Source organism: Sus scrofa, chromosome 5 (assembly GCF_054392235.1).
Source record: "Sus scrofa isolate SSC_HxYL_T2T_F1_AM1 chromosome 5, Sscrofa_HxYL_maternal_Yorkshire_Landrace_v2.0, whole genome shotgun sequence".
Taxonomy (NCBI): Eukaryota; Metazoa; Chordata; class Mammalia; order Artiodactyla; family Suidae; genus Sus; species Sus scrofa.
Genome location: NC_139387.1, coordinates 64,160,631 through 64,185,092, shown reverse-complemented (window position 1 = coordinate 64,185,092; position 24,462 = coordinate 64,160,631). Strand labels below are relative to the sequence as shown.

General features: G+C 39.3%; 1 protein-coding gene across 2 annotated transcripts in view; it reads right to left on the bottom strand.

The window, feature by feature from the left end:
* Positions 1–24,462, bottom strand: part of RERG (RAS like estrogen regulated growth inhibitor) — a 113,315-nt gene that overhangs the window by 86,493 nt on the left and 2,360 nt on the right. For both annotated transcript variants that reach the window (XM_003481681.5, XM_084956712.1), the window contains exon 2: positions 22,548–22,711. In XM_003481681.5, the coding sequence (XP_003481729.1) occupies positions 22,548–22,608 (61 nt within the window). In that variant the 5' untranslated portion in view covers positions 22,609–22,711. The remainder of the gene's footprint in view (positions 1–22,547; positions 22,712–24,462) is intronic.

The window sequence follows — 24,462 nt, the reverse complement described above, 5'->3', positions numbered from 1 at the left end:
GCGAAATCTGCCTACGAACCCTTGGCTATTATTTCCCCTGCATTCATTCTCATGTTCCAGAATTTGAGAGGCAGGCAAAACTATTCAGGTTCTTATTATACTATAAAAAGGTGTGAATTGGTGAAAAGAGGCTTGCTTCTTTTTATTCTCAACTTTCCCACCCCGCCTCCAAAAGGATTTGAATCTGAGATTTCACTTTGCCAGCAAGGAAAAAAAAGTAAGTACCTTTATAAGAACAATCAAAACAATGACTCACAAACTTGGGGCAGGGATTTAAGACCATTTCCCTGTTTTGAGAATTTTCAGGGGATTGTGCTGAGTTATACACTGATGGGGGAAAAGGAGAGCGTATATATACAGCTGGAGGACATCCACATTCGCCTGACACACATTCACAGGATCCAGGCTGGACTCTTAACAATAAACACTGACTTCCTTCAATAGCACATTCCAGGCCTGCCGTGAAGGGAGCAAAAAGGCAGAAGACATTTAAGGATGATTAGAAATGATCATTCTGAAGTCACTAGAAATAGATCTCTTGAAATATCCTTTTCCTACTCTTTCTTTCACATATAGTCTGCTGCTCCTCAACCCCCCCAAATATATACATAGGTTCCCTCAGAACTTATGCTTTTGAAAATTGGTTTTATTAGACTGAATATTTTTAAGAAAAAAAAGTCTGATTTCCTGGAAAAAAAATTGATGTTCAGTGAAATCTGTACAAGAAAAGCTTTACTCTTTTACTAGCATTCCATTATTTCAGATGCATGCACTGTATATACAGCCTCGATGTTGTTTAAAAGCCTGGAGCCCATCTTTTCCAAGAATGCTTCACATGATGTCCAGTTGGCAGTTGCCAAGAAAGAAGTTCTACTTTACTTTATTGGTTAAAAGCTACTCTGTTGACAAGAGCAGGATCTCTTGCTATGTCTGTTTTTCACCCTCTGGTTGCTGCAAGATCCTAGGTGGATAGTCTGCCCACTGAGAACTAGATGAAATCCACAAAGGAAACCATACTGGTGAGGTCACTTTCTCCGAGTATGATTTCCACTATCTCAGCAAGGCCAATTTCCAGTTGCCAGATGGCACATGGCAACTTATGTCAAGGAATCACCCCTTTATATCCATCATAAGTGGAGAGAGGTTTCTGGTTTGGTTTGGTTTTTGAAGCATCCGCCGATATTATCTTCCAGAATACACTTTGTGGAAAAGTTTAATGTACCACCCAGAAAGCTAGAGAGCGTCTCAAATTAAAACTTGCAAAGTGACTTGAGTATAACCCTTCCGAACATTATCATAGTTGTGGCTAATGGACAAATAAACACTGGAATGGAAAGATTCTAATTAGCTGCCTGGAGATGGTGGCAGAATTGAAGAGATTTTCCACACTGCCATCAGGAGTGTTGCTTTGGGTAAGGTCCAATACTGCTGAGGATTAGGTTAAGGTGTCAAAAAATGAATGAGATGTAAACGCTCCAAGACCGCCTCTCCTCCCCTTCCCACCTTACACAGAAGGGGCATTGCCCTGCATGCCAAAGGTGCCTCATTAGGAAATGAAGAGTTGGATCAACAGAGGAAGGTCAATGTTAAGCTCTCAGTCTTTTCTGCCCACTTGTATTTCTTCTGCGAAGTAGGTGGCCTTCCCCTTGCCTCTCAGATGATTGTGTACCCTAGTTCTATAGCCACCCACAGAAAAAAATCTCTACTTAGCTTGTTAATGCACAGCTGGCTTGACTATGGGTTTGTTTGTATGTTTTCCCCGTTGGTTTAGTTAATTACTCAAATCCATCAGCATTTATTTGTCTCAAATTGAACTGAGGTCAAAAGAAAATCATTTCAGGAAGGTGGGAGGAAACCAGTGTCAGCTGCGATGGGGGCACCAAACTGAGGTAAGCAGATACCTAGAAGTTGCATCACTGAGATGAATGCACTGTTACTACGTCAGCCTTCTCCCTGGATGGCTCACAGCTTTGGCTCCCATCCTATGCTCCTGTTTCCAGATCATGGCTTAAATTGGATAGGTGAACAATAAGTTAAGGAGAAGAGAACAATTTAAGAACTGATGTTGGAGGGTTTGGATTTTGTGCATCGTGAGTCACTTTCCAGGCTAAATGTTCGAGCATGTGGAAGGGACATAGCCATCCACCCATGAAACCCAGTGGGCGGCAGATGTGGCCCATCCAAAGCTGAGCGCGTGCGCTCTGATCCCCATCACTGAGGTATATGTCCCATCACTTCCCTCCTTCTTTCAGGACATTTAAAAATCCAAGAAAGGAATAGCTGTTCCTCCCCAAGGTTATATAAGTGAGCCCTCCCTAGTCAACGATTTGGTGAACAGGACTCATCTTAAGTCAAAGGAGAACGTAGCCCAGGAGGAGAGAGACCGCAGGAAGGAGCACACCCCTTCAGCCCAGGGAAATGGCATGGAGGCAGAGCTTTTACGAATAAAAAAAGAACATGTCATTCTGCCAAGGCAAAGCTTTTCTGACTGAGGAGTTGACCCTGGTTTCATGGACAGAGATAATTAACATTATCGGCTTGTTAAAAGGTTGGCACAAACATGCTAGAAAATAACACCTTGTCTTAATCATGCTTTTCCCCCTGAGCAAGCATTTCTCAAAACAGATGCAACCCCATACTTGGCTTCACATTAGCAACTGTGCTCAAGTTTAAAGCCCTGGCATGAAGGTCAATCAGGTCTCCGCTGCTACCAAGACCGTGGACTTTGCACCAGAAAGATGTTAAGTGTCAACTCAAGTAAACACACCAGAGAAGGGAATGATTTTGATGGTTCATGAGCATTTAGTTTACACTAAAAACAAAATCCATGCCATCTCTTTGGACTTAGAAATGGTTTCGAAAGACCTTTAGAAGTGGTGATTCCACAATTACCGTCAGCAATTCATTCGGAGAAAGATATTTTATACAAATTATACCGGAGAGGAGAAGCTATTCTTCAGAATTCATAGCACCTATTTATATTGTATAAACACTGTGTAATCTTTAATTACTGCCCCTGAACTGAAACAGTCCTAGGTGAGAATGAGAAGAGAAATAAGAAAGGCCAAGAATGAAGGAGGAAGGTTCTAATCTAAAATAATCAAACCTCCTCTCACTGGCATCCAGAGGGATCACAGGCCTATTGGACCACAGACCAAGGGCTTTAATCTCATGTATAATAACAATCACTCACATGGGCTGAGCACTTATTAGTTGTCAGGCATGGTTCTAAGTATGTTCATAGATTCTTCCACTTAATGTTTACAGTAACAACTGAAGCAGTCTTTTCTTTTCCAAATATTTATCGAGTACCTACAATGTGTCAAATGCTAGTCTGAGGGCTATTGCACTGATCAAAACCCATACAAAGGCCTGCATTCTTTACTTAACATTCCAGTGTAGCCAGAGTGTGAATCCAAGAAGTCTAGCTGCTAGGCTGTAAAATCCATAGTTAATACCAGGTGTCACAAAATACAGCCTCTTTTGGAGACCTGAGAAAAGTGAGAAAGTCCTCAATCACCAATAGTTCAGTGTGAAATGACTGGGAGACAGCTGGGTTCTGTGACTGACATGGCTGGAGTCTTGAGATCCAGCTCTTCTCCATGGGGATAGTGGGGACAGGGCCTGAAACTAAAGAGCTGGCATTTGGAGTCAGCACCCCCTGGTTCAAGTTCTGGCTCTGCCAATTATTCCTTGGATGCTTTGGGCAAATTTGTTAAACCTCTCTGAGCCTCATCTGGAAAAGAGATTATAACAAGACCTACCCTACTTGTGATGTGGTGAGCTATTAAATGAGAAAATAGAAAGAAAATATTTTGTAAAGCGTCTGGCTTTATAAACTATTCTTAGGATCTGTGGTTTATGGGCCCGCAAACCCAGGAGGTAGAAGATCATCTTGGAATGTCAGCCTTGCAATGTCTAAATGATTGACTGCATGGACTGAGGCAGAGCAGAGGTCTCTAGCCCATCTGTCTCCAGTGTGTGTATGTGTGTGTGTGTGTGTGTGTGTGTGTGTGTGTGTGTGTGTGTGTGTGTGCAGTGAAGGGAGAAGGAAGGGTGCCCTGCATTATCCAGGGGCACCATTTAGCCTGACTTGGAAACCAAGTTCCCTGAATCAAGCGCCCTGGGTCTTTTATCCTGAGTCCCCAGCTTTGACTTCCTTAGGTCTCTGGCCTCAATATAACCAGGTCACCCAGGGCCCATTGAAAACAGAGATGGTCACAAACCACTTTGTCCATGAGGATGGTGCTTGCCTGACTGCTTCACCCCTGGTGCCTCAATTCTCTTCCGTTCATAGCTTTTGGAATCCATTCGTTCTCTGTCTTCCTGTCCTTCCACTGACCAGTCCATAGGGTTATGCCTCTTGGTTGCCTTCTCTCCTGTGTGTGTGGTTCTCAAAGGCACCCTCTCCTTCACTAAGAGGAGTGTAGGACCCCAGTCCACTGAGGGCTCTCCTATCTCATGTGATCACTGAATGGGATTCCCTGAACTTGGACACTGACCAGCTATGAGTCTTTAGGCTGTCGGTCATCCACATCCCCTTGGTCTCCCTCAGCTCTGATGTGGACTCCATTCCTGAGTTTCCATAGGCAATTCTGATCTTCAGGGTCAGGGAGCAAATGTGTGCACAGACTCAGAGTCCTTACCCTGTGAAGTGCACATTAACTCTTGGCAGGCTCTAATGTATGAAATCAAAGCTCCTGGGAGCCACGATCCATTTTCATGCATAAGAGGCCAAATGATCACAAGTTGAATGTTCTGAAACTACACAAATTTGAGCCTTCCACTTGTGTAGGTTAGAAGTCTGACACAGGTGATGAGGGCCTCTCTGGAGGCCGTTGGGGAAAATCCATTTCCTTGCCTCCTCCGCTTTCCAGAGTCTATCCATAATTCTTGGCTAAAGATTCCCTTCTTCTGTCCTCAAAGCCAGCAACATTTATCTCTGTGCCCAGCTCCCCTGACCTCAGCCTCTGACCTCAGCCTCTGACCTCAGCCTGGAAAGTTTCTTCAATATTAGGGAATCACATGATTAGGTTGGGCTCACCAGATAATCTAGGATAATCTTCCCATTTCAAGGTTCATAACTTCAATCATGCTGGAAAGTCCCTTTTTCCATGTAAGGTCACATATTCACAGGTTCCAGAGATTAGGTCATGGACATCTTGGGATCATTATTCTGTCCATCACATCCCTCTCTCTGGTCCCCAAAAGGAATTCCACATGAAAATATATTCACGCCATCCTCAGGGCCTCAATATTCTCAATTCATTACAGTATCTACTCCAAGTCCCAAATCTTATTATCCATTGCAGATAAACCAAGTATGGCTGAGGCTCTCCGTGGCAACATAAGGTAACTTTTTTCCAAGGGGAATGTTTCAAAATAATTCGTGTTGTTTTTATAGTGTACACATGTTATCAAATGTTTCCATTTGGTAATGACATTCTGAGGGGGTATTTTTGTGTTTCTTTTTTTGGTGTTTGTTTGTTTGTTTTATGGAAAAGACCCTAAGTGTTCTTTCTTGCTTTCCTGCATGCCTCACCATGTCCATCATATGCCATTTCAATCTTCCCATTCTGACTGTAACTCTCTACTCCCAGGGTGGAGCTAGTTAACATGCTCTTCTTATATTCTTGTATTCTAGATTAGTGTTTGCCACATGTGGAGAAAAAAGCTAAACATGAGACTAAATATCATGCCCACTAGTATCTCAAAATTTTTTCAAGTGTTTAAAATGTAGAAAATATTGCTTTCATATTTGGTTGAGGTTCTGACCTTCTGGATTAGCACTCTTTAGCCCCCCCCCCCCCATACACAAACACACACACACACACACACACTCTCTCTCTCTCACATAAACATACTCACATACACATACTCATTAAAAAATAGGGATTTGAACATTATCTAATTTGATCTAATGGCTAGTCCAGTATCTTTAAAATATGGAACTTGAAGAATTCGGTTTTCTTTCTAACTTTATTATATATCTTTATAGAAAAAGCATTCCAAAATAAAAATGAACTTGGTATTTCTTGGCCAGTTCTTTTTGTTTTCATTTGTCCCTCAATAAAATGAAATCTTTTCACTGTCATAAGATTACTCTACAGTAATTTTAAGTCATTCAAACCAGAACGCATTAGAAATAAAACTTCCTAATACTGTGAGTGATACTGGAACTCGGTGCAAGGTGCATAGGACTAAACAATTAACTTGGCTGAGCAGACAGATAAAGGTATTTGGGAGAATAATGAACACGTTGTAGGTGACCAAGTAAGATAAAAGTGTTTACTTACTAACGATGGCAATGCTACACCGTATAAATAAAAGATAGCAAAAAAAAAATCTTGTTTCATTATACCTTAAATAAAACACACTCGCAAAAGCTCATGTTTCCTTGTGATGGTTATTTTGAGGACTTTCTTAATTTATACTGAACAAACCCTCCTTTTTACTGAATCTGAAAAAGTGACCTATGAAAACTATATGTAAAGTTTCCATATTGCCATCAAGGCTGTTTATACCAATTATTCACCCAAAAATAGCACCATCATAAAGCAATTTTGAATAATAAATTATGGAATAAAAAACAGTCCTCAACAATTATGACAGTGGTCCTTGGCATTTATAAGAGGTATCATAGCCTTCAATAATATTTATTGACCTAGAAGTCTCTGGCAATAATTAGTCATGAATTTTTCATAGCAGATAAAAGATCTCCAGTTATCTGATGGGACCCAATCCTACCCAATCTGCCCCCATAAAATGTTTGAAGCCTCTGGCATTTTGCCCTGTGTAGGAGCCTGATTCTTCCAGCTATTTGGTTCAAGGAACATCTTGTATTTCAGTAGAGGAAAAAAACATCCTCTTATTGTGATAAATAATGAAGAAATCACTGCAATCCAATATTCTTAACACATCTCATCATTTAAAATTTTTTACTTGACTATATATTTTCCTAATGTAGACATCCTAGGACTTTCACATTTTTAAATAGCTTCTGAGTTTTGCTTTTGGGGTGCTTCCAGGTCAAATTATTAATGTAACCTCCCTTTCCACTGAGGACATTTAACTAACACACGTTGCATTTTTCACATACTAAATGTTAAGCTCTCCCATCTTTCTTTACAACTTCCACCCTCCTCCTGTAATATCTCCTTCACATACCGCTGTGCCTCAAAAGCCCTGTAAGAGGTTTGAGCATGAAATCATAGGCAGAATTTGGAATAGAAATATTATTTTAAGAACTGAGCTGAAGAAAACTGTGTAATATAAGACTAGAAGTCCTGTTGGTACTTTAATCACAGTTTTCTCTGTTCTGGCTCCTCATTTTTCTTTAGTAACAGTTCAAGTGAAGTAAAGTACTTCTCGTAGATACTGATTAATCTAAATGAATGTCCCTAAGTAACAAGGAAGAGAAGACAAGAGAGGGGGAAGGGGAGAAGGCATTTCCTGAGCACCTGCAACTCTGCACTGGCATTTTGTTAGACATGTTCAGAATATGTGGAGAAAAGCACAGACACTGGAGGCAAACTGCCTGGGTTTAAATCCTCTTTCTGCTATAGTCCCATCTCTGCCTGTAAGACACTGAGAAGTTATTTACTTGCTCCTCAAGCTCCTCATCTGTAAGGAAGGGCTAATAATAGGCCAATTCATACAGAAGTGGTGATGATTATGTGATTTCCTATCTGTCAAGTCCTATAATAGTGATTGGCTTATAGTCAATGCCATAAGCATAATTATTATGATTGCTGGTTATCATCTGATCTCATTGGGGTTGGGTGCAAAACAGACCTAACAGAAGATGATTATCATCACCTGCATTTTACTAAAGATGAAACTGGAGTGAACCAAAGTTAAGTCAGCTGACCACACACACACAGTTAATATATTGACTGTCGGGCTCGAAACCCATGTTCTTGCCACAGAAGGAAAGTGAGACTGAAGAGCTGGCTCTGGGGAGCTTTAAAAGGGCCTTCCCTGCAACTGAGCCAGAAGGACCTCCAAAGCTCCTCTCCCTTCTGAAGCATCATTTAGTTACTACCTCTTTCCTTTATCACTTGATTGTCCTTTGTTCGCTTCTAGTTCCAATATTAATGACATAGATGAATTAGCATGAAGAAGACATCATAATTTTGAAAAACAAGAGAGAGAACCATAAAAATCCCACTGAACTTATAGTATCACAGTCTCATTGCCTCCCTCAAAACTTCTGCAAATATTTCCCACTGATTTCTCTCCGTCTCATTGACTCAGAGTATTTATGGCCTGAACTTAACTGCTGTGTACTGTATACACTTTAAGACCCACTAACTCTCACAGACCACAACATATACATTTCCGATCATCAAGAACTTACGGGCTTTCCCCTTTTGAAAACTCATGATGAGCTTTATCCTTTCTTGAAGTCTATCCTTCTGGATCACTCCCCACTTGTCTTTTCAAATGTGCCCTGAGCTTGAACTGAGTCCAAAATCAATCACTCTAAGATCTGTAGCTCTGCTGTATTCATGTCAAGTAACTCATACTGAGTTCATGTCAATTTCCTGGTTTTGATAATGCGCTGTTGTCATATAGGGTGTTATCATTGGGGACGCAAGGTGAAGGGTACACAAGGGCTCTCTGTCCTGTTTTTGCAACTCTGACAATTTTCAAATATATTTCAAGATAAAAATGTGTAGAAATCAATCACTATGCTGGAAACAATCACTAGTTGACTTCTAGTTGTACGTCATACATACCCAACAAAACACAAAGGTCCCTGAAGACAAAACAATGATCTAGTTCTCTGGAATCCCCCACCAATATTGGCATTTTGTTGGGAACATGGTGAGAGGATGCAGAGGCTGCAAGAATCAGGAACAGAGGGGGGATTTCATAAATATTTGTACATTGACATGTGGGAGACATAAGACAAGTGGGGTTAAATTTTGTGGCTCATGGTTATTCTGTCCTTGATTTCCTCTTTTGGAACAATGATAGAAAAATAAATTCAACATATAAAATATCTGAATGGAAAAATAGTCCCAGGAATTGGAACAGATAACCATTACGCATATTACCAAGTGTGGTTGAGTCTTCATTTAAAACATCTAACTCAACATGTATTGCCAAAAAACTAGGAAGTTGACTCAGTTGCTGGGTTCAATTGTAATTTATGAGATTCTTAATGTAAAAAGAAGTCAGATGCTTTTTAGACAGATAAATATTCACAATTTTTATTCTTTTTAAAATTTTTGGCTTCTCCTCTTAAATTACTACCCACTGGCATAACACAAAAGAGAACTTTAAAGAATACTTTCTTTAAAAAACAGGAAATGCATCATTGAGAAAAAGATGTTATCTTTCTATCCAAAACAGTGGAAATTTATGAACTTTTCTCAATATTGCAGTTCTGTCTACACAATCATTGCATAAGTTTTATAAATGCCACTGTCAGCAAGCGATTTAAAATTACTTTTTTTTCAAATGTTGGAGAAAGAACAACTCTCTTATATTAATATGGTTCTACATTAGCTTTAATTGACTGATGGCGCATGGTGTTAATAAGCTCAAATTTATTAGGTTTGATTCCTATGTGGTCCACTTAGCTTCTGTCAGTAGAATAGGTGGTACCATGGTCTTTGACTATATGTTTAACTCCCAGACTTTTAACACTAGTTTAGCCCAACCTGCCCCTACTATTGCCAAATAGCTCAAAGTATCATCTTAAAATCAAAGCTTAGTGTGTCATAGTCCTTGAAGCTTACCCCTCCTTTCTTTTTTAAAAAAACACTTACCTTTCTATGCAGTGAATGAAAGATTCCAGTCTTATAGAGCCACAGAAAAACCTCTCATTGGCTCTTCCCCAGCAGAGTATTTTTTGACTCACCCAGAATACCCTCTCCTGGATTGTTAGCTTTGTGAGGGCAGAGAGTTTGTTTGTTTTATTATCCTTGTATCATCGATACTCATGACAGTGTCTGTCACTCAGTGTTGATTACATGCAGCTCACAAAAAGCTATGTACTTTTTTAAAGCAGAAGACACAGATTTCAAATGGAAATTGGGTACTTAGCAAATTAAAACAATTGTTCCACCAATGTGGTTCCCCAGACAGGCAGCTACAGCACCATCTAGGAATTCCTAGGAATTTGTTAGAAATCCAATTTTTTTTTTTCGTCTTTTTAGGGCCACACCAGCAGCATATGGAGGTTCCCAGGCTAGGGGAGTCTAATCGGAGCTACAGCTGCCGGCCACAGCCAAAGCCACAGCAATCCCAGATCCAAGCCACATCTGCGACCTACCCCACAGCTCACGACAACGCACTGAGCAAGGCCAGGGATAGAACCCAAGACCTCATGGATACTAGTCGGGTTTGTTAGCCACTGAGCCATGACAGGAACTCCAGAAATCCAAGTTCTCTGGCCCAACTATAGACCAGCTGAATCAGAACCTCCAGGGATGGGAACCTGAAACATATACTTTAACAAGCTCTCCAGGTGATTCTGAAGCATGCTAAAATTTCATATCTATTGGTATAATCCAATGAAGAAAACTCTTTCCCAAATTCATCTCTGAGTTGCATCACATTAATTCAGCTCTTTTAGTACAGAAGTATGCATACATATCCTGGAATGAGACTCTGGAAAATGACTTTTTGTATAGAATAGATAAAGTTGGTCACTCTTATGTACTTAATATAGCAAGACACTTGAGTCCTAAGCCAAGAATGTGAGACAGAGACAAGAAATGTTTTTAAAAAATTATTAAACAAGGGATTATAATGGTGAGGTTTCCTCCCAGACAATTTTTTTTTTTCATGGCAAAGCTAAATAGAACTTATTTAACAAATATGGAAGTAATGTGATACAGTGTTAATGTCCCTACACCAAGAGCCAAAGAACTTTGCTTTTCTTTGCTAGCTGTAAATTATCCAAAAAACTCACTGGGATCCTTCATCATTTCCATGAGCTAACTAATACCAAAGTGGAAAAATTCTATGATTCAATAAGAGCATCAAGGGCCTAAAATGTTCCAAAACCAACATATTTCTAGATGACAAAAAGGAGAGAAAGGATAATATACATGCTGAATCCAAAAGGCTCCTGGCAGGCCAGAAGAATAAATTAAATCGAATGAAACAGTATTCAAGAGGATAAAAATTAACTTCTACACCTGAATGAAACATACATACACTTAGGTATAGGTTTGGGAAGATTTGACTCTGCAATAGCATATATATTAAAAAAATAATAATAATAAGGCTTCATTTGCAGTAAATTCCCCATGAGCCAATCCTGTGCCTGCTGCCACCCTAAAAGCAACAGTGACTGCAAACATCTTAGGGGAAGCACAGTATCCAGCATCAAAACTACAGTTAGGAGTTCTTGCCATGGCGCAACAGAAACGAATCCTACTAGGAACCATGAGGTTGCAGGTTCGATCCCCGGCCTCGTTCAGTGGGTTAAGGATCCGGCATTGCCGTGATCTGTGGTGTACGTTGCAGACATGGCTCAGATCTGACATTAATACGGCTGTGGTGTAGGCCAGTGGCTACAGCTCTGATTGGACCCCTATCCTGGGAACCTCCATATGCTGCTGGTGTGGCCCTAAAAAGACAAAAAGATTTTAAAAAAACCCAAAAAACTATAGTTATGCTCTGATTTGGTCTGGACTTCCCACATCTGGAACAGCCGCATTTATTTCCAAGTCCCACACTCCATAAACTGCATAGCTGGAGTAGAACAGCAAGGATGAGTCTGTGACCAGTAATCTTAATCTCTGTACAACAAATGAAATAACTATGAGTAACCAGACAATGGAAAAGTCAGGGATGAGTGCTATCTTCCAATATGCTTAGGGCTGTCCTAAGGCAGAGGGATTAAAGCGCTCCATGTGACTTGAAGGGGTTAAAGTCAATGAGTAGAAGTTGTATGAACAGTCTTTGGTTCCAAAGAAGTAAAGTTACAGAAAGGAAGGGTTGTTGTGATAATTTCACGTGCCAATTTGGCTGGGCTCTAGTACCCAGTTATTCAATCGAATGTTAATGTAGGAGGTGCCATGGAGGTATTTTGCAGATGTGGTTAACATCTACAATCAGTTGACCTTAAGCAAGGGAGATTAGCCTTAATAATGTGGGTGGGCCTCATCCAATTACTGGAAGGCCTTTAATGCAAAAACTGAGGTTTCCCAGAATGAAAGAAATTCTGCCTCAAGATTGCAACATTAACTCCTGCCTGAGTAATCAGGTTGCCGCCTTCCTCTACAAATTTCAGTCCTGCCATCACAAATACATACATACATACATACATATATACTTAGATATATAAATTGTGTGTGTGTGTGTGTGTGTGTGTCCTATTGGTTCTGTTGCTCTGGAAGACTGTGACTAAGACAGGTGCCTAAATAGGATGGTCTATTTCCAGTCATGCTGAGTTTCTATCACCAGATTCAAGCACAGGTGAGGAAACCACTTTGGTTATAATAAAGAAACCATTAAAAATTTACGATTCTTCAAAATAACAGTGAGATACCACCTCATACCAGTCAGATTAGCCATCATCAAACTCCACAAATAATAAATGCTGGAGAGGGCAGGGAGAAAAAGGAACCCTCCTACACTGTTGGTGGGCATGTAGGTACCGTCACTATGGAAAACACTATGGAGTTTCCTTAAAAAACTAAAAGTAAAGTTACTGTATGATTCTGCAATCCCACTCTGATTGGAAAAGATACATATACCCCAATGTTCATTGTAGCACTAAAATATTTACAATATTCAAGACATGGAAGCAACCTAAATGTCCGTCAATAAAGGAACAGATGAAGATGTGGTACATATATACAACAGAATCTTAGGCATAAAAAGAATGAAATCATGTTATTTGCAGCAACATGGATGGATCTAAAGATGATCAGACTAAGTGAAGTAAACCAGACAGAGAGACAGATATCATATGGTATTGCTTATATGTGGAATCTAAAAAAATAAATAAATAAATGGTACAAATGAACTTATTTACAAAACAGAAGTAGACCCACAGACATAGAAAACAAAGGTTATGATTTACCAAAGGGAAAAGAGGGGGAGAGATAAATTAGGAGTTTGAGATTAACAAATACATCCTACTATACATAAAAATATATATATATAAAAACAAGGGCCTGCTGAATAGCATAGGAAACTAAACTCAGTATTTTTTAATAACCTATAAGGGAAAAGAATCTGAAAAAGAATATATTTATACATATGTATAACTGAATCACTTTGCTGTATGCCTGAAACTAACACAACATTGTAAATCAACTATACTTCAATAAAAAATAAAATATACAATTCTGGATGAAATTATAAAGGAGGCATAGACTACTTAGTCTTACTCAATTTGTTCATTTTATTAAGGACCCAGGCTGCATCTGTTCCAGGGGTACAATAATGAGTAAAAGTGGCAACTACTCTACCTTTTTGGAATGTACATGAACCCTGTACTATGTGCAAGTTATTCTGGAACATTGACTTGGTGCTTAACAGATATTTGTTGAATGGAATGAATGAATAAAAACATGGTTTAAGATTATAGTAAACTACGTAGATACATGTATTTATATGTATTTTTAAGAATTCTTTCTATCAAAAAGATTTAAATGTTTAAAAGCTTTAATTTTTTAACAAGAATAAGATATGATGATCAAAAAATTCTGTGATACATCATGCTTCCTTCTTCAATAAGGTGTAAGTCCAAAGTATTTTCCTAAATTCCCCTTTTTGCCTCCCTCTACCTATTGATCCTAAAAAAAAAAAAAAAAAAAAAAACCCAAAAAAACAAACAAACAAAAAAACCCACCCAGACTCAACATCTATTCATTTCACATATTTGAAAGTGCAAATTCCTTCAGCATAGAATCTGCAATCTCAGGATGGGCTGTGATGTTAAACACTCAGCGGAGGAATACTCACAGCTGACCGCTGGTCTGAGTGTCTTCATGCAGCCCAGTGATGGACGGCCAGGGAACTGATCAAGCTGCTTTTCCAAACACAAATGTTAAGGAACACAGGGGAAGAGATTCATGGTTTTCAATAATAAGAGCATGATAGTATTAGGACCTATTTATACCACATTTATAATTTTTCAAAATCCCTTCATAGCCTATTCAACCTGCACCACTGTAAAAAAAAAAAAAAAAAAAAAAAAAAAAAAAAGCAAATAAATGTATCATTTGACAGATAAATAAAAAAGAGAGAGACAAGGGTGGAAGAAGCTGAAGTTCAGATCCCAGTCCTTTCAGTCAATTGGGTTGAGTGCTTTTTTTTTCTTCTTTAGATCATATTGACAGAACATGGTGTATTATATACTCTTCTGATAACATGAAAAATGAATTCTTTAATGGAAGATGATTCCTCAGTTCTTTTACACTTGATCCAAAGCTATAAGAAATGGAATACTGTATTAGAGGGAAATTTCCGTATAAACACACAGGTTGCTGAGAATCTTGGCTGTAGTGAATGGCAACATACCTAGTACTCCCTTGGGGGCTTTGCCATGCATCAGTAATTCATTGGTTACAGAAATATATTATAAAAACAAAACATGTTAGTTTTTTTAATATATAATGTTCACATTACAAAATTCTAATGATCATTTCCAAATATAAGGTATTTGAAATGATCTGCGTTGAAGAGTCTGTGGAAAAGAGCAGACTGATACAAAATGATTACATTTAGTAGAAAAGTTGCAAAAGCCTTATATAGTCATAAACTGGGATTCTAGACTTGGCTGTGACACTGATACAGTCACAGTTTCCTCCGTCCCCATCTCGCCATAGCAAAGCATTGGAACAGCAGACGTCTTACAAAGTGATTAAAGTGGAAAGTACATTTTCAAAGAGAGAGAGAGAGAGTGAGAGAGGACTCAAGAGCATGCAGGTTAAAAAAGAGGGCCTGACTCACTCTGCAATAGTCTTTATACCCCACGATGCGACCTGAGTGGAAACCCAATTTGATCTTCTGATTGGTCTTGGGCACAATACCTTATTTGCATGGGCAACAGGTTATATAGGGGCAGGTGAGGAATGGGCAACATTCCTTCCTTCTCTAGCAGGGAGTGAGCAGCCCAAGCTGGTTAAGGTGGGGGAGGGGTATTACAATGAGACATGGCCAGAGGCTTTGGTGTTTAATCTCCTTGAAGGGGACTGGAAGCCTACCTATAACAATGCCAAGAAGCTGAGGGATCTTAAGAATCAATTTCCCTCTCTCTTTTCTCTTCTATCTCTCTCTTTCCCTCTCCTATGCCTCTCTCATATGTGTGCATAAGAGCTTTATATATCTGCTTATTCTAGGCTGAAATGACATAGTTCAGGCTGCCTTGTCTTCATAATATAAAGATCTTCATTTTTAATGGGATGGAGGAAATTATGGCTGTTTTTCTGAAACCACATCAATTTTCAAAGGCAGCTGGAGCAACAGGGATGCGTTTGCACTGGAATCTTGGCTTCAAAATCAGCACCACCTTGAAAATTTGGCTGATTTCCCCAAACCCATAAGTTGGAGAAATACCAGTAATAAAAAGGGGAATTACAAGGATGATTTACAATTTTCTTCACTCCCTTCTCTCAAAATTAGTTTTTGTCAGTTGCCAAGAAAACAAGTCAGGATCAAAATGGAACCAATGGGTGACAGATAATTAACTATAGGGAAATATTTCAAATGAATAAATTAGCTATCAGATGAAAAATAAAGGACAACTTAATTTTAACAATATATTCTAGCAGCAAAAAGCAGGGACAGAGATAAGTTCTTTTGACTCTGAAAAAAAACCAGTTCTTGTTTTTTGTTTTGTTTTTGTTTTCCAGTACTGTTTCCTAATTATATTTTTCTTCCTTCCTTTCTTCCTTTCTTTTTTGCTTTTTTGCGGGGAGTGCGGGGCCACACCTGTGGCATATGGGAATTCCCAGATTGAATCAGCGCTGCAGCTGCCAGCCTACACCACAGCCACAGCAATGCCAGATCCAAGTCGAGCCTATAGCCTACACCACAGCTCAGGGCAATGCTGGATCCTCATGGATACTAGTTGTGATTGTAATCCTCTGAGCCATAATGGGAACTTCCCTAACTATATTTTTCTTAAGAGAAAAGCTTAAGAACTGGTTACTACCAACATACCAAAATGTTTACCCAATAATAAATAACTGATTTTAGTAATTTTTATTTTTTCTTTCCCCTTCTTTCTTTCCTTTGCTTTTCCTTTTCCAAGCTCTCTTAAGCACCATTCTTCATCTTTGCTTTACTTCCTGGGCATGCAGAAAAGGTGAGCTCGACTTAAGCCTTGCATATAAGTTTGACTTTAGTACATATCCATAGGTATATGCCTGCAACTTGAAAACACCCTTTTATTCCTCTTGAGTTGGATGAATCAAATGAAAATCAACTCATTTTCATTGTCTGCCTCTTCTTGCTTTTCTGTCTTTGCAGGTAAAGGAAGGTATAAATGTTTGAAAGCCACAGGTAACCACATGACCATATTTTGTGACAAGGGAACAGCTATTTTTCCAGCCCCATTCAAACCTCTCTCTCTGTGCCACCTTCCTCCCTGTGGCCCAATTCATTAAAAAACAATTATTTCTCTACCATAAACGACACAAGGAACCAATGGGTTTCCTTTCTGGTAATCCTTGGATTTCAATAACTATTTAAGAAAGGCTTCACACACACACACACACACACACACACACACACACACACACACACTTGCTTCCAGGAGCTGTGGAAATTCTGCACATACCTGAAACACAATCTGTCCCTCTTCTTAGCTAAACAAATATTTAAAGAAAATTTAACATTAAGATTATATTATATACTCTTAGGACAAAAATAAACAAGAATTTGAAGGGAATTTGTAGAATTTGTAGGTTAGAAGTGAGGTGCAGGACTGTTATCAATGTCCACATTCAGGTGAAATAGTTGAGGCGTTTCCTCTACTCATGATCCTGAAATTGGACTCAATGCCTAAGGGTTATTGAAACCACAGATTGAATTGCTATATCTTCCTGAAGAGTTCATTTTAGTCACTGATTTTGGGAGAAATTATTATTATTATTATTGTTATTATTATTATTATTTTGTCTTTTTAGGACCACACCCCTGCATATGGAAGTTCTCAGGCTAGGGGTCGAATTGGAGTTGTAGCTGCCGGCCTAAGCCACAGTCTCAGCGATGCAGGATCCAAGCCGTGTCTGCCACCTACTACACCACACCGCACAGCAACACCGGATGCTTAACTCATTGATCAAGGCCAGGGATAGAACCCACATCCTCATGGATACTAGCTGGGTTCATTACCACTGAGCCACAAGAGGAACTCCAGACATCATTTTTATATTCAAACAAACATAGACATATTATGGGTTGATGTTGAGTTTTCCCTATGTTTTACATAATTAGTAAAACTTGCAAAATTGTTACATGATTATGAGATGCTGACATTCCCCCAAGCCTCTAGATCTTTCTCCTTCTTTTATAAGCACTTTGAAAATAATGTTCAGTAAGCATCATTAATGAGAGGAACAAATTGATATATAGCTACTTGGGTAAAGAAAAAGTTCTGAAAACACAAAGATTAGCTTCATAGCATAAGGAAATTGACCTACCCAAGATGCTATTGATCTTGTTTTTTATTTAATATATATATGAGATCTCACAAACATAATTCAGCCATCAAGGACACACATATATTAAAGCAGTATCTGGTGCTCACTGGAAAAGTCACATTTTAAATCAGAACTGTCCCTGCCTGTCCCACTTGAAAATAAAATGAAAAAGAGTTTTTCCAAAACTTTTTATAATCTGGAGAGAGAGGGAAAAGCAAACGAGAATAAGAAAATGGAAGAAAAAATAAATCTTTTGGTTCTAAGGGAAACTACATCACACTCTTGTTTGTGTTTGGCACCCGATTTAGAGCCCAGCAATCTGAGGCTGTGAACTTAAGCCTTCAAGAATGAGTGCATCGATTGGCTTTTGAATTAGAGGATGGCATTACTCCATTAACTTTGAGACCAGCCCTTTCAAGAAATATGTTTAGCGATGGAACGCCATATTTCACTCCCAAAAGGAGAATGTCAACTGTGAAACGAAATTTAATATTTCAGTTGTTTTTTCCTCAGCTCTTCCCACACTTACTACAAATGTGAATAATGTGAATCTGGGAAGCACTGGAATAAATACGGTGTGCATTCTAGGTTTTATGGCAGTTCTTTTTGCTTTAATTACTTGGAGCCTGCTACATTTACTCTGCTGGGGCAAGAAAAGAAGGAATAGGTTGGGAAAGCATAGTTCTACACTTTGTAGCATCCACAAGTGCCCACCATGCTGAAACAGCAAGCTCGCTAAGTCGGGAAGCTCAGCTGAAGACAGAATTGCAAGAACTACGAAACTGGACTGAAGGAAGACAAATACTCCCCATTGAAAAGAGTCTATAAATACTGCAATCCACACACTGCACACACACACACGTACCTCACGTTGTATGATTAACACATTATTAAATTTTGCCTGTGCTGACACATCTAATGTCAGCCTGCCAAGCAAAGAGTTCTGGTTAGTGTTAAATTCTGTTTTAAACATGGAAGGCTTATCTATTACCTGGGCTAAGGAAGCCATCTACCACATACCAGAAGCACTTTCAAATTTAAGGGTGTTAATTTATTGATGACACCAAAATATTTCTGGCTGTTTTTTCCAAAATTTCCAAGATATAAGCCAGGAGAAGGATTGTTATGATCATCAGTGGTCAAGCTGTAATTGACATTAACCAGACTGTGGATTTAAGAGAAAGAGAGGGACAGAGAAAGTGCCGTGCGTGGGTGTGTGTGCGCACGCGCATGCGTGTGCTTGTGTGTGTGGGTGTGTGTGTTTAGGGTGTACTCAGCAGCAATACCGAATTTTTTTTCTTATTAGCCTTCTGATTTTTACTGAAAACCCAAATACTCACTTGAATGTAAATATATCTTTGCATGTTTTCACAAACTTACAAATTAAAAAGAGCATGCCTTGAAAAGTTGTAATAATATAAGCTGATATATAAGCACTTACTACATGCCAGCTGCTATTCTGAAACATCTGCATGTAGTAACCCATTCAGTCCTAACAACAACTCTTTGAGATAGGGACTATTGTATCCTTTGAACAATTGTGGAAATTGAGAATTTAAGCACTTTGTCAAAGGTGTCAAGTTCACACAGTTAATAAAGTGTAGAACTGGAAGTGAGACCTAATAGTATGACTCCAGGGCTACTGTTCTGACTCCAGGCTACCCTTCTCTCTATTAACAAATGGGCAACACGGTCTTATTTACTCCAAATTCCAATTTTGTATTGAGTGTGGGGGAAATCAATGGGCCAGGTAAGATGTGAAGTCTCTGAAGCAATTCACACAGACCCAGGTTCAAATCAGAGATGCTCAGTTTCTACCATTCCAAGTTCACAAGCTGTTGTGCCTCCATCCAGATGAATACTTCCCCTACTGGATGTTTGGAGAGAAACTGACTGAGCCCATGGGCAGGTCATGACCATTTGGAGGAGGCTGGAGTCACATTCCAGGAGGTATAATTTCTTGCAGAATTGGAGAAACAAAAGTCACTTATAAGACAGATATAATCTGCACAATACGAAGGTGAACTTGGGATCCAATGACAAGGCAGAGACAAGAGATAATCCACCTTAATAAAGAACTAGAATAAACATGCATGCAATATTACTACAGTCTGGTTTCAACGTTGATAGATACAAAGCACTCTGTTGTTGTTTTCATTGAACTCTGGGAAAAGGTCTCAGAACTGTTTCCCATGCGTAAGTCAGATGGGTACCCCTTTTTACATGTGAGGTGTGGTTACAAGGTCTCAGGAAAACAGTCTTATGTTGAAATAGGAAAGCACTGTCTGTTTACAGATGACAGACGAAAAGGCAATTGTTTAAAGGCATGTAGTCTATTACTGCCATTTTCACCTAAATGAAAATAAACACACACGGTAGAATATTTATAAGGTGGATAAAGAAACCAGTCCAAAGAAGATTCATTAATTGAGAATTACAGGATTTTAGAGTTGGAGAGGACCCTAAGGAAGAAACTCAACTTCTGCATTTTCCATAAATTGAAACCAAGGTCAGCAGAATATGGATTCTAATTACAGGTGTTATCTTCAGCTCTAAGGGTGAGACCTCACCCCTACAGAGAGGGTATTGAGTAAGAAGACCAAAGGATGATATGTAGAACCCTGGAGCCCTGATTTTTGCGAGGTGGGCCAATGAGAAGCAGCCCATGGAGATGGCTGCTTAGGGTCAAAAGGGAGGTGGCAGAAAAGCCAAGCATGTGATGTCATGGGCACCTGGGAAGGAAGGAGTTTTAGGAAAGAATAAGCAGTTGTGCTGAATGGTAACAAGAGCTCTAAGAAGACCAGAACTGGGAAATATCCATTGCAGGGTTGGTTATTGATTGGCAGCAGCGGTGACCTTTGAAAATGCAGTTTCAGCAACATGATCTCAATGGAAGACTGCCATGTTTTAAGCAATAAAGGGAGGTTATAAAAAACTTAAGACGGTAAAAGCAGAGCCCACGTTCAGTAAGTTTGGAGAAAATAAAAAGATGCAGTAGTGGGCTTAAAAAAAAACTTAAAGGAGAAAGGTCAGTGGAGAATGAGAGGAATCACTGAAACAATCACTGAAACTCTTTCAGGGAAGACAAAGGAAACTGAGGTCTAAGCTCCTGCTGCTGGATCAGCCTTATGAGGGAAAGACACCCAGCTTGTTCTGAGATCATACAGATGAAAAGGGGTTGGGAAAGCATACATACAGCCAAGTGGTTCTCTCAACTGGATTTTTCTTTTTTCTATTATAGTTGATTTACAATGTTCTGTCCATTTCTGCGGTACAGTAAAGTGACCCAGACTAGATACATATGTGTGTATATACATATACATGTATATATATGTGTATATATATATATATATATATATGTATACATATATATACTCTTTTCCTCATATTATCCTCTTTAGGTTTTACTTCTCAAATCATGGAGAGTTTATTTTGGTAAATGATATAAGGTTAAAAATTCCCCATCTCTTATTGCCTGTGTTAAATTTTGAACAAATGCATGTTGAACAGTGAGCTCTAGGCCTAGACCCCTGGCTTGTGAAAAACTCACACCAGCTATTGTTGGCAGAGGGAGAGCCTTCCCACACCCTCCCTCACCTTCATCCTCCACTCACTGGAACAGTTTCCTCATTCTCCAGATCCTTCTACCAGCTTCAGAAATTAGGTTCTCACGCCATCAGGAAACACTGAGGAGATTAATAGGGAGGAGTTTAACTAATCTTCAGTCTTGTGAAGGCTGGCAGTTTCTTAGCTTTGCCAACCATCTATTTTCTTGGCTTGGTTTCTGCCAGAGGCCAGAGCAAGCAGCAAGTTGAAGAAAGGGTGATGGCAGAAAAGAGCCCTCTTGAGAAAATTAAGAGAGAGACAGAGACATAAACAGAGACAGAGACTTAGAATGGGGAAGATTTACTGCTGAAATTACCCCAGAGAGCTGGTTCATAAAGAGAGGTTGGTTGCAGAATTAAAAGCTGCTCGTGTGTGTTTGCTGAAGATTATGCAGATTGTCCATTGAACTGGGTGATCCGAACAGGTTTCCCTCTATAAACACACACCTACTAGATGTCTGTTTGAGTCCTTTCCTGAGAACCAAAAGCTCACAGTGCAAAGTCAATTATGGGTCTTTCCTCCAGTAAGAGATTCAAGCAACAGTATCTGAAAAGCCATGTCGCCCTGACATTTTAGCAACATCCACTTAACATTCGTTAATTATAAAAGCAGCGATGCATTTTTCAAATTGCATTAGATACATTTTTAATACCACCTTGTTGCTCTTAAGCTTAAAGGTCTGCAAACCTTTACTCGGGTATGGACAACAAAAGCCTCTGAATTACAAATGTGGGTCACAACTGGATCATTTAAATTCACCCCAGAGACATGGGGCAATGGCTTTCTTCCTTAAGGTCAAGCACACGTCAGGTTTCACTGGACCTCCCCAAGTTTGGAAGTGTTGGGCGATAATATATTTCTGCTTCTCGTAAAGATATATTCCCTCAGCAAGCCTTTATTCAGCACCAAACACAGGCTTGACATTGAGTCGGTTGTTGAGAATATCAGGATTGATGAGATATTAAACTGGCCTCTGAGGATCTCATACAGAAACAAAAAGAGCAAACATATTTTTTAATTTCCGCAATTTGATTTCTTTGGATGTTTAACATCCTCTTTCAGAAAACCAAGACCTGACATAACCATTGCCTTGTGTGTTATCAGCAGAGCTACTTTATCATAAAGAAGCCAAGAGGTACAAGAAACCTGGTTCCGCACAATGAAAATTCTAGAGAAAGAGTAAGAGGCTTCATCGAAAAGAGCAGCTCCTGAGAATGGGAGAAATGCCAACCATCCTCTTGCTCAGTGAATAATAAAGCACAGTAACAAAGACACACACATACATACACACTACAGCAACCACAACAAAAATCTTACCTGACTTGCCCACGCCTGCTGTCCCAAATACTGCCAATTTGACCTCTGCACTTTTCGCCATGCCGGGTGTTGGTAGACAATTCACTGTAGTTCAAACTAAAGAGCTGAGAAGATCTCTTTGGTTTTGGCCTTTGGAGTCACCATAGCATTGTAAACCCGCAGTTCTTAAACAAAAGAGATTTGGGAATTCATAAGTGACCAGAAAAAGAAATTCATATTTACTAAGCATCTCCCATATGCCAGCACCGTTCACTTAATCAACATCTTCCTTGCTGATCATCACCACACTCTTGTGAGAGGGCTATAGCAATTTACTGTAAACTATTTAACGAAGAAACGACAGATCCAGGACTTGCACTTATATCTGTTTGGTTCTAAAACATATGCGTTTTTACATAAGATAGTCTTTTCTTTTTTTAAGATTCCACATGAGTGATATCATATGATATTTGTCTTTGTCTGGCTTACTTCACTTAATATGAGAATCTGTAGGTCCATCCATGTTGTTGCAAATGGCATTATTTCATTCTTTTTTATAGCTGAGTAATATTCCCATATATATATATACATATATATATATATATATATATATATATACACACATATATACCACATCTTCTTTATCCATTCATCTGTCAATAGGCATTTAGGTTGCTTCCATGTCTTGGCTATTGTAAACAGTGCTACAGTGAACACTGGGGTGCATGTAAAAGATAGCACATTTAAAAGTGCTTCCTCAAGGAATGTGTTTTTGTCAGTAATTAATAGCAATACCTGATGTATGTAAATACACGTCCTTACCACGTCTCTGTAAACATCCAATAAATATACACACATGATGGGGAGAGGCACACTTGGAACTCCATTTCCCTTTGAGCTGAATAATACACATTCATAGGAGTCAACCCCATTGTAATACAATTGAATTTGCATTTCAAGGTTTAAAGTTTATCTATGTTCACACTAGATCACAGGGTCAAGTCATGTGACAGATACCCATGTTCCAGGAATGGTTATATAACATCTAGATTTTATGTTTTCTGGGCATAAGGCCCTCATACACATAAGATAAACACCCTGTGCTGACTTCTGATTCCTTTCCTATGACAATCTCAAGTAAATTAGTTTATGGTACTGTCCTGACACTTGGGAAGTGACATTACATACAACATAAGCACATCGTATATACGTGGGTGCTTTAGGAACAACACTTAGATTCTTGGTATCATGGAAATGAAAGGTTGGAAATAGCCTTAGTAGTCAAAGAAAAAATCCTCCAGGAGTTCCCACTGTGGCTCAGTGGGTTAGGAAGCTGATGTTGTCTCTCTGAGGATGTGGGTTCAATCCCTGGCCTCGCTCAGTGGGTTAAGGATCTGGTGTTGCTGCAAGGTGCAGTGTAGGTCACAGATGCAGCTTGGATCTGGCATTGCTGTGGCTGTGGCGTAGGCCGGCAGCTGCAGCTCCAATTTGACCCTTAGCCTGGGAACTTACATATGTAGCAGGTGTGGCCGTTTAAAAAAAAAAAAGAAAAAGAAAAAATCCACTAGCCATCACTAGAATTTTTCCTTTTTATCAGACAACCATCTAACAACCATCCTGTGTCTGATTTACCACTTCCAGGTATAGGGGGAGAAGGGGCATTAAAGTAACTTTTAACTCGGAGCCTTCAAGTAGCCTAGTAGCTATTAGGAACCTTTGCTCTGTTCAAGACTCCTGCTTTCTAGGAAAATGAGACCTGGTGTCTTCCTTGTTCTTTATAGGACGTCTGTTCTTGTTTATATTTTTTTGACCCTCGCCTTGACCATTAGCAGCTCCCACCTCTGGCACTTGCTACTTTACTCACTCTAGAAGCCTGGCATCTACTGCATTTGCCCCTTGAGATGTGACCTGACCATGACCCAACAAAAGTTTCATG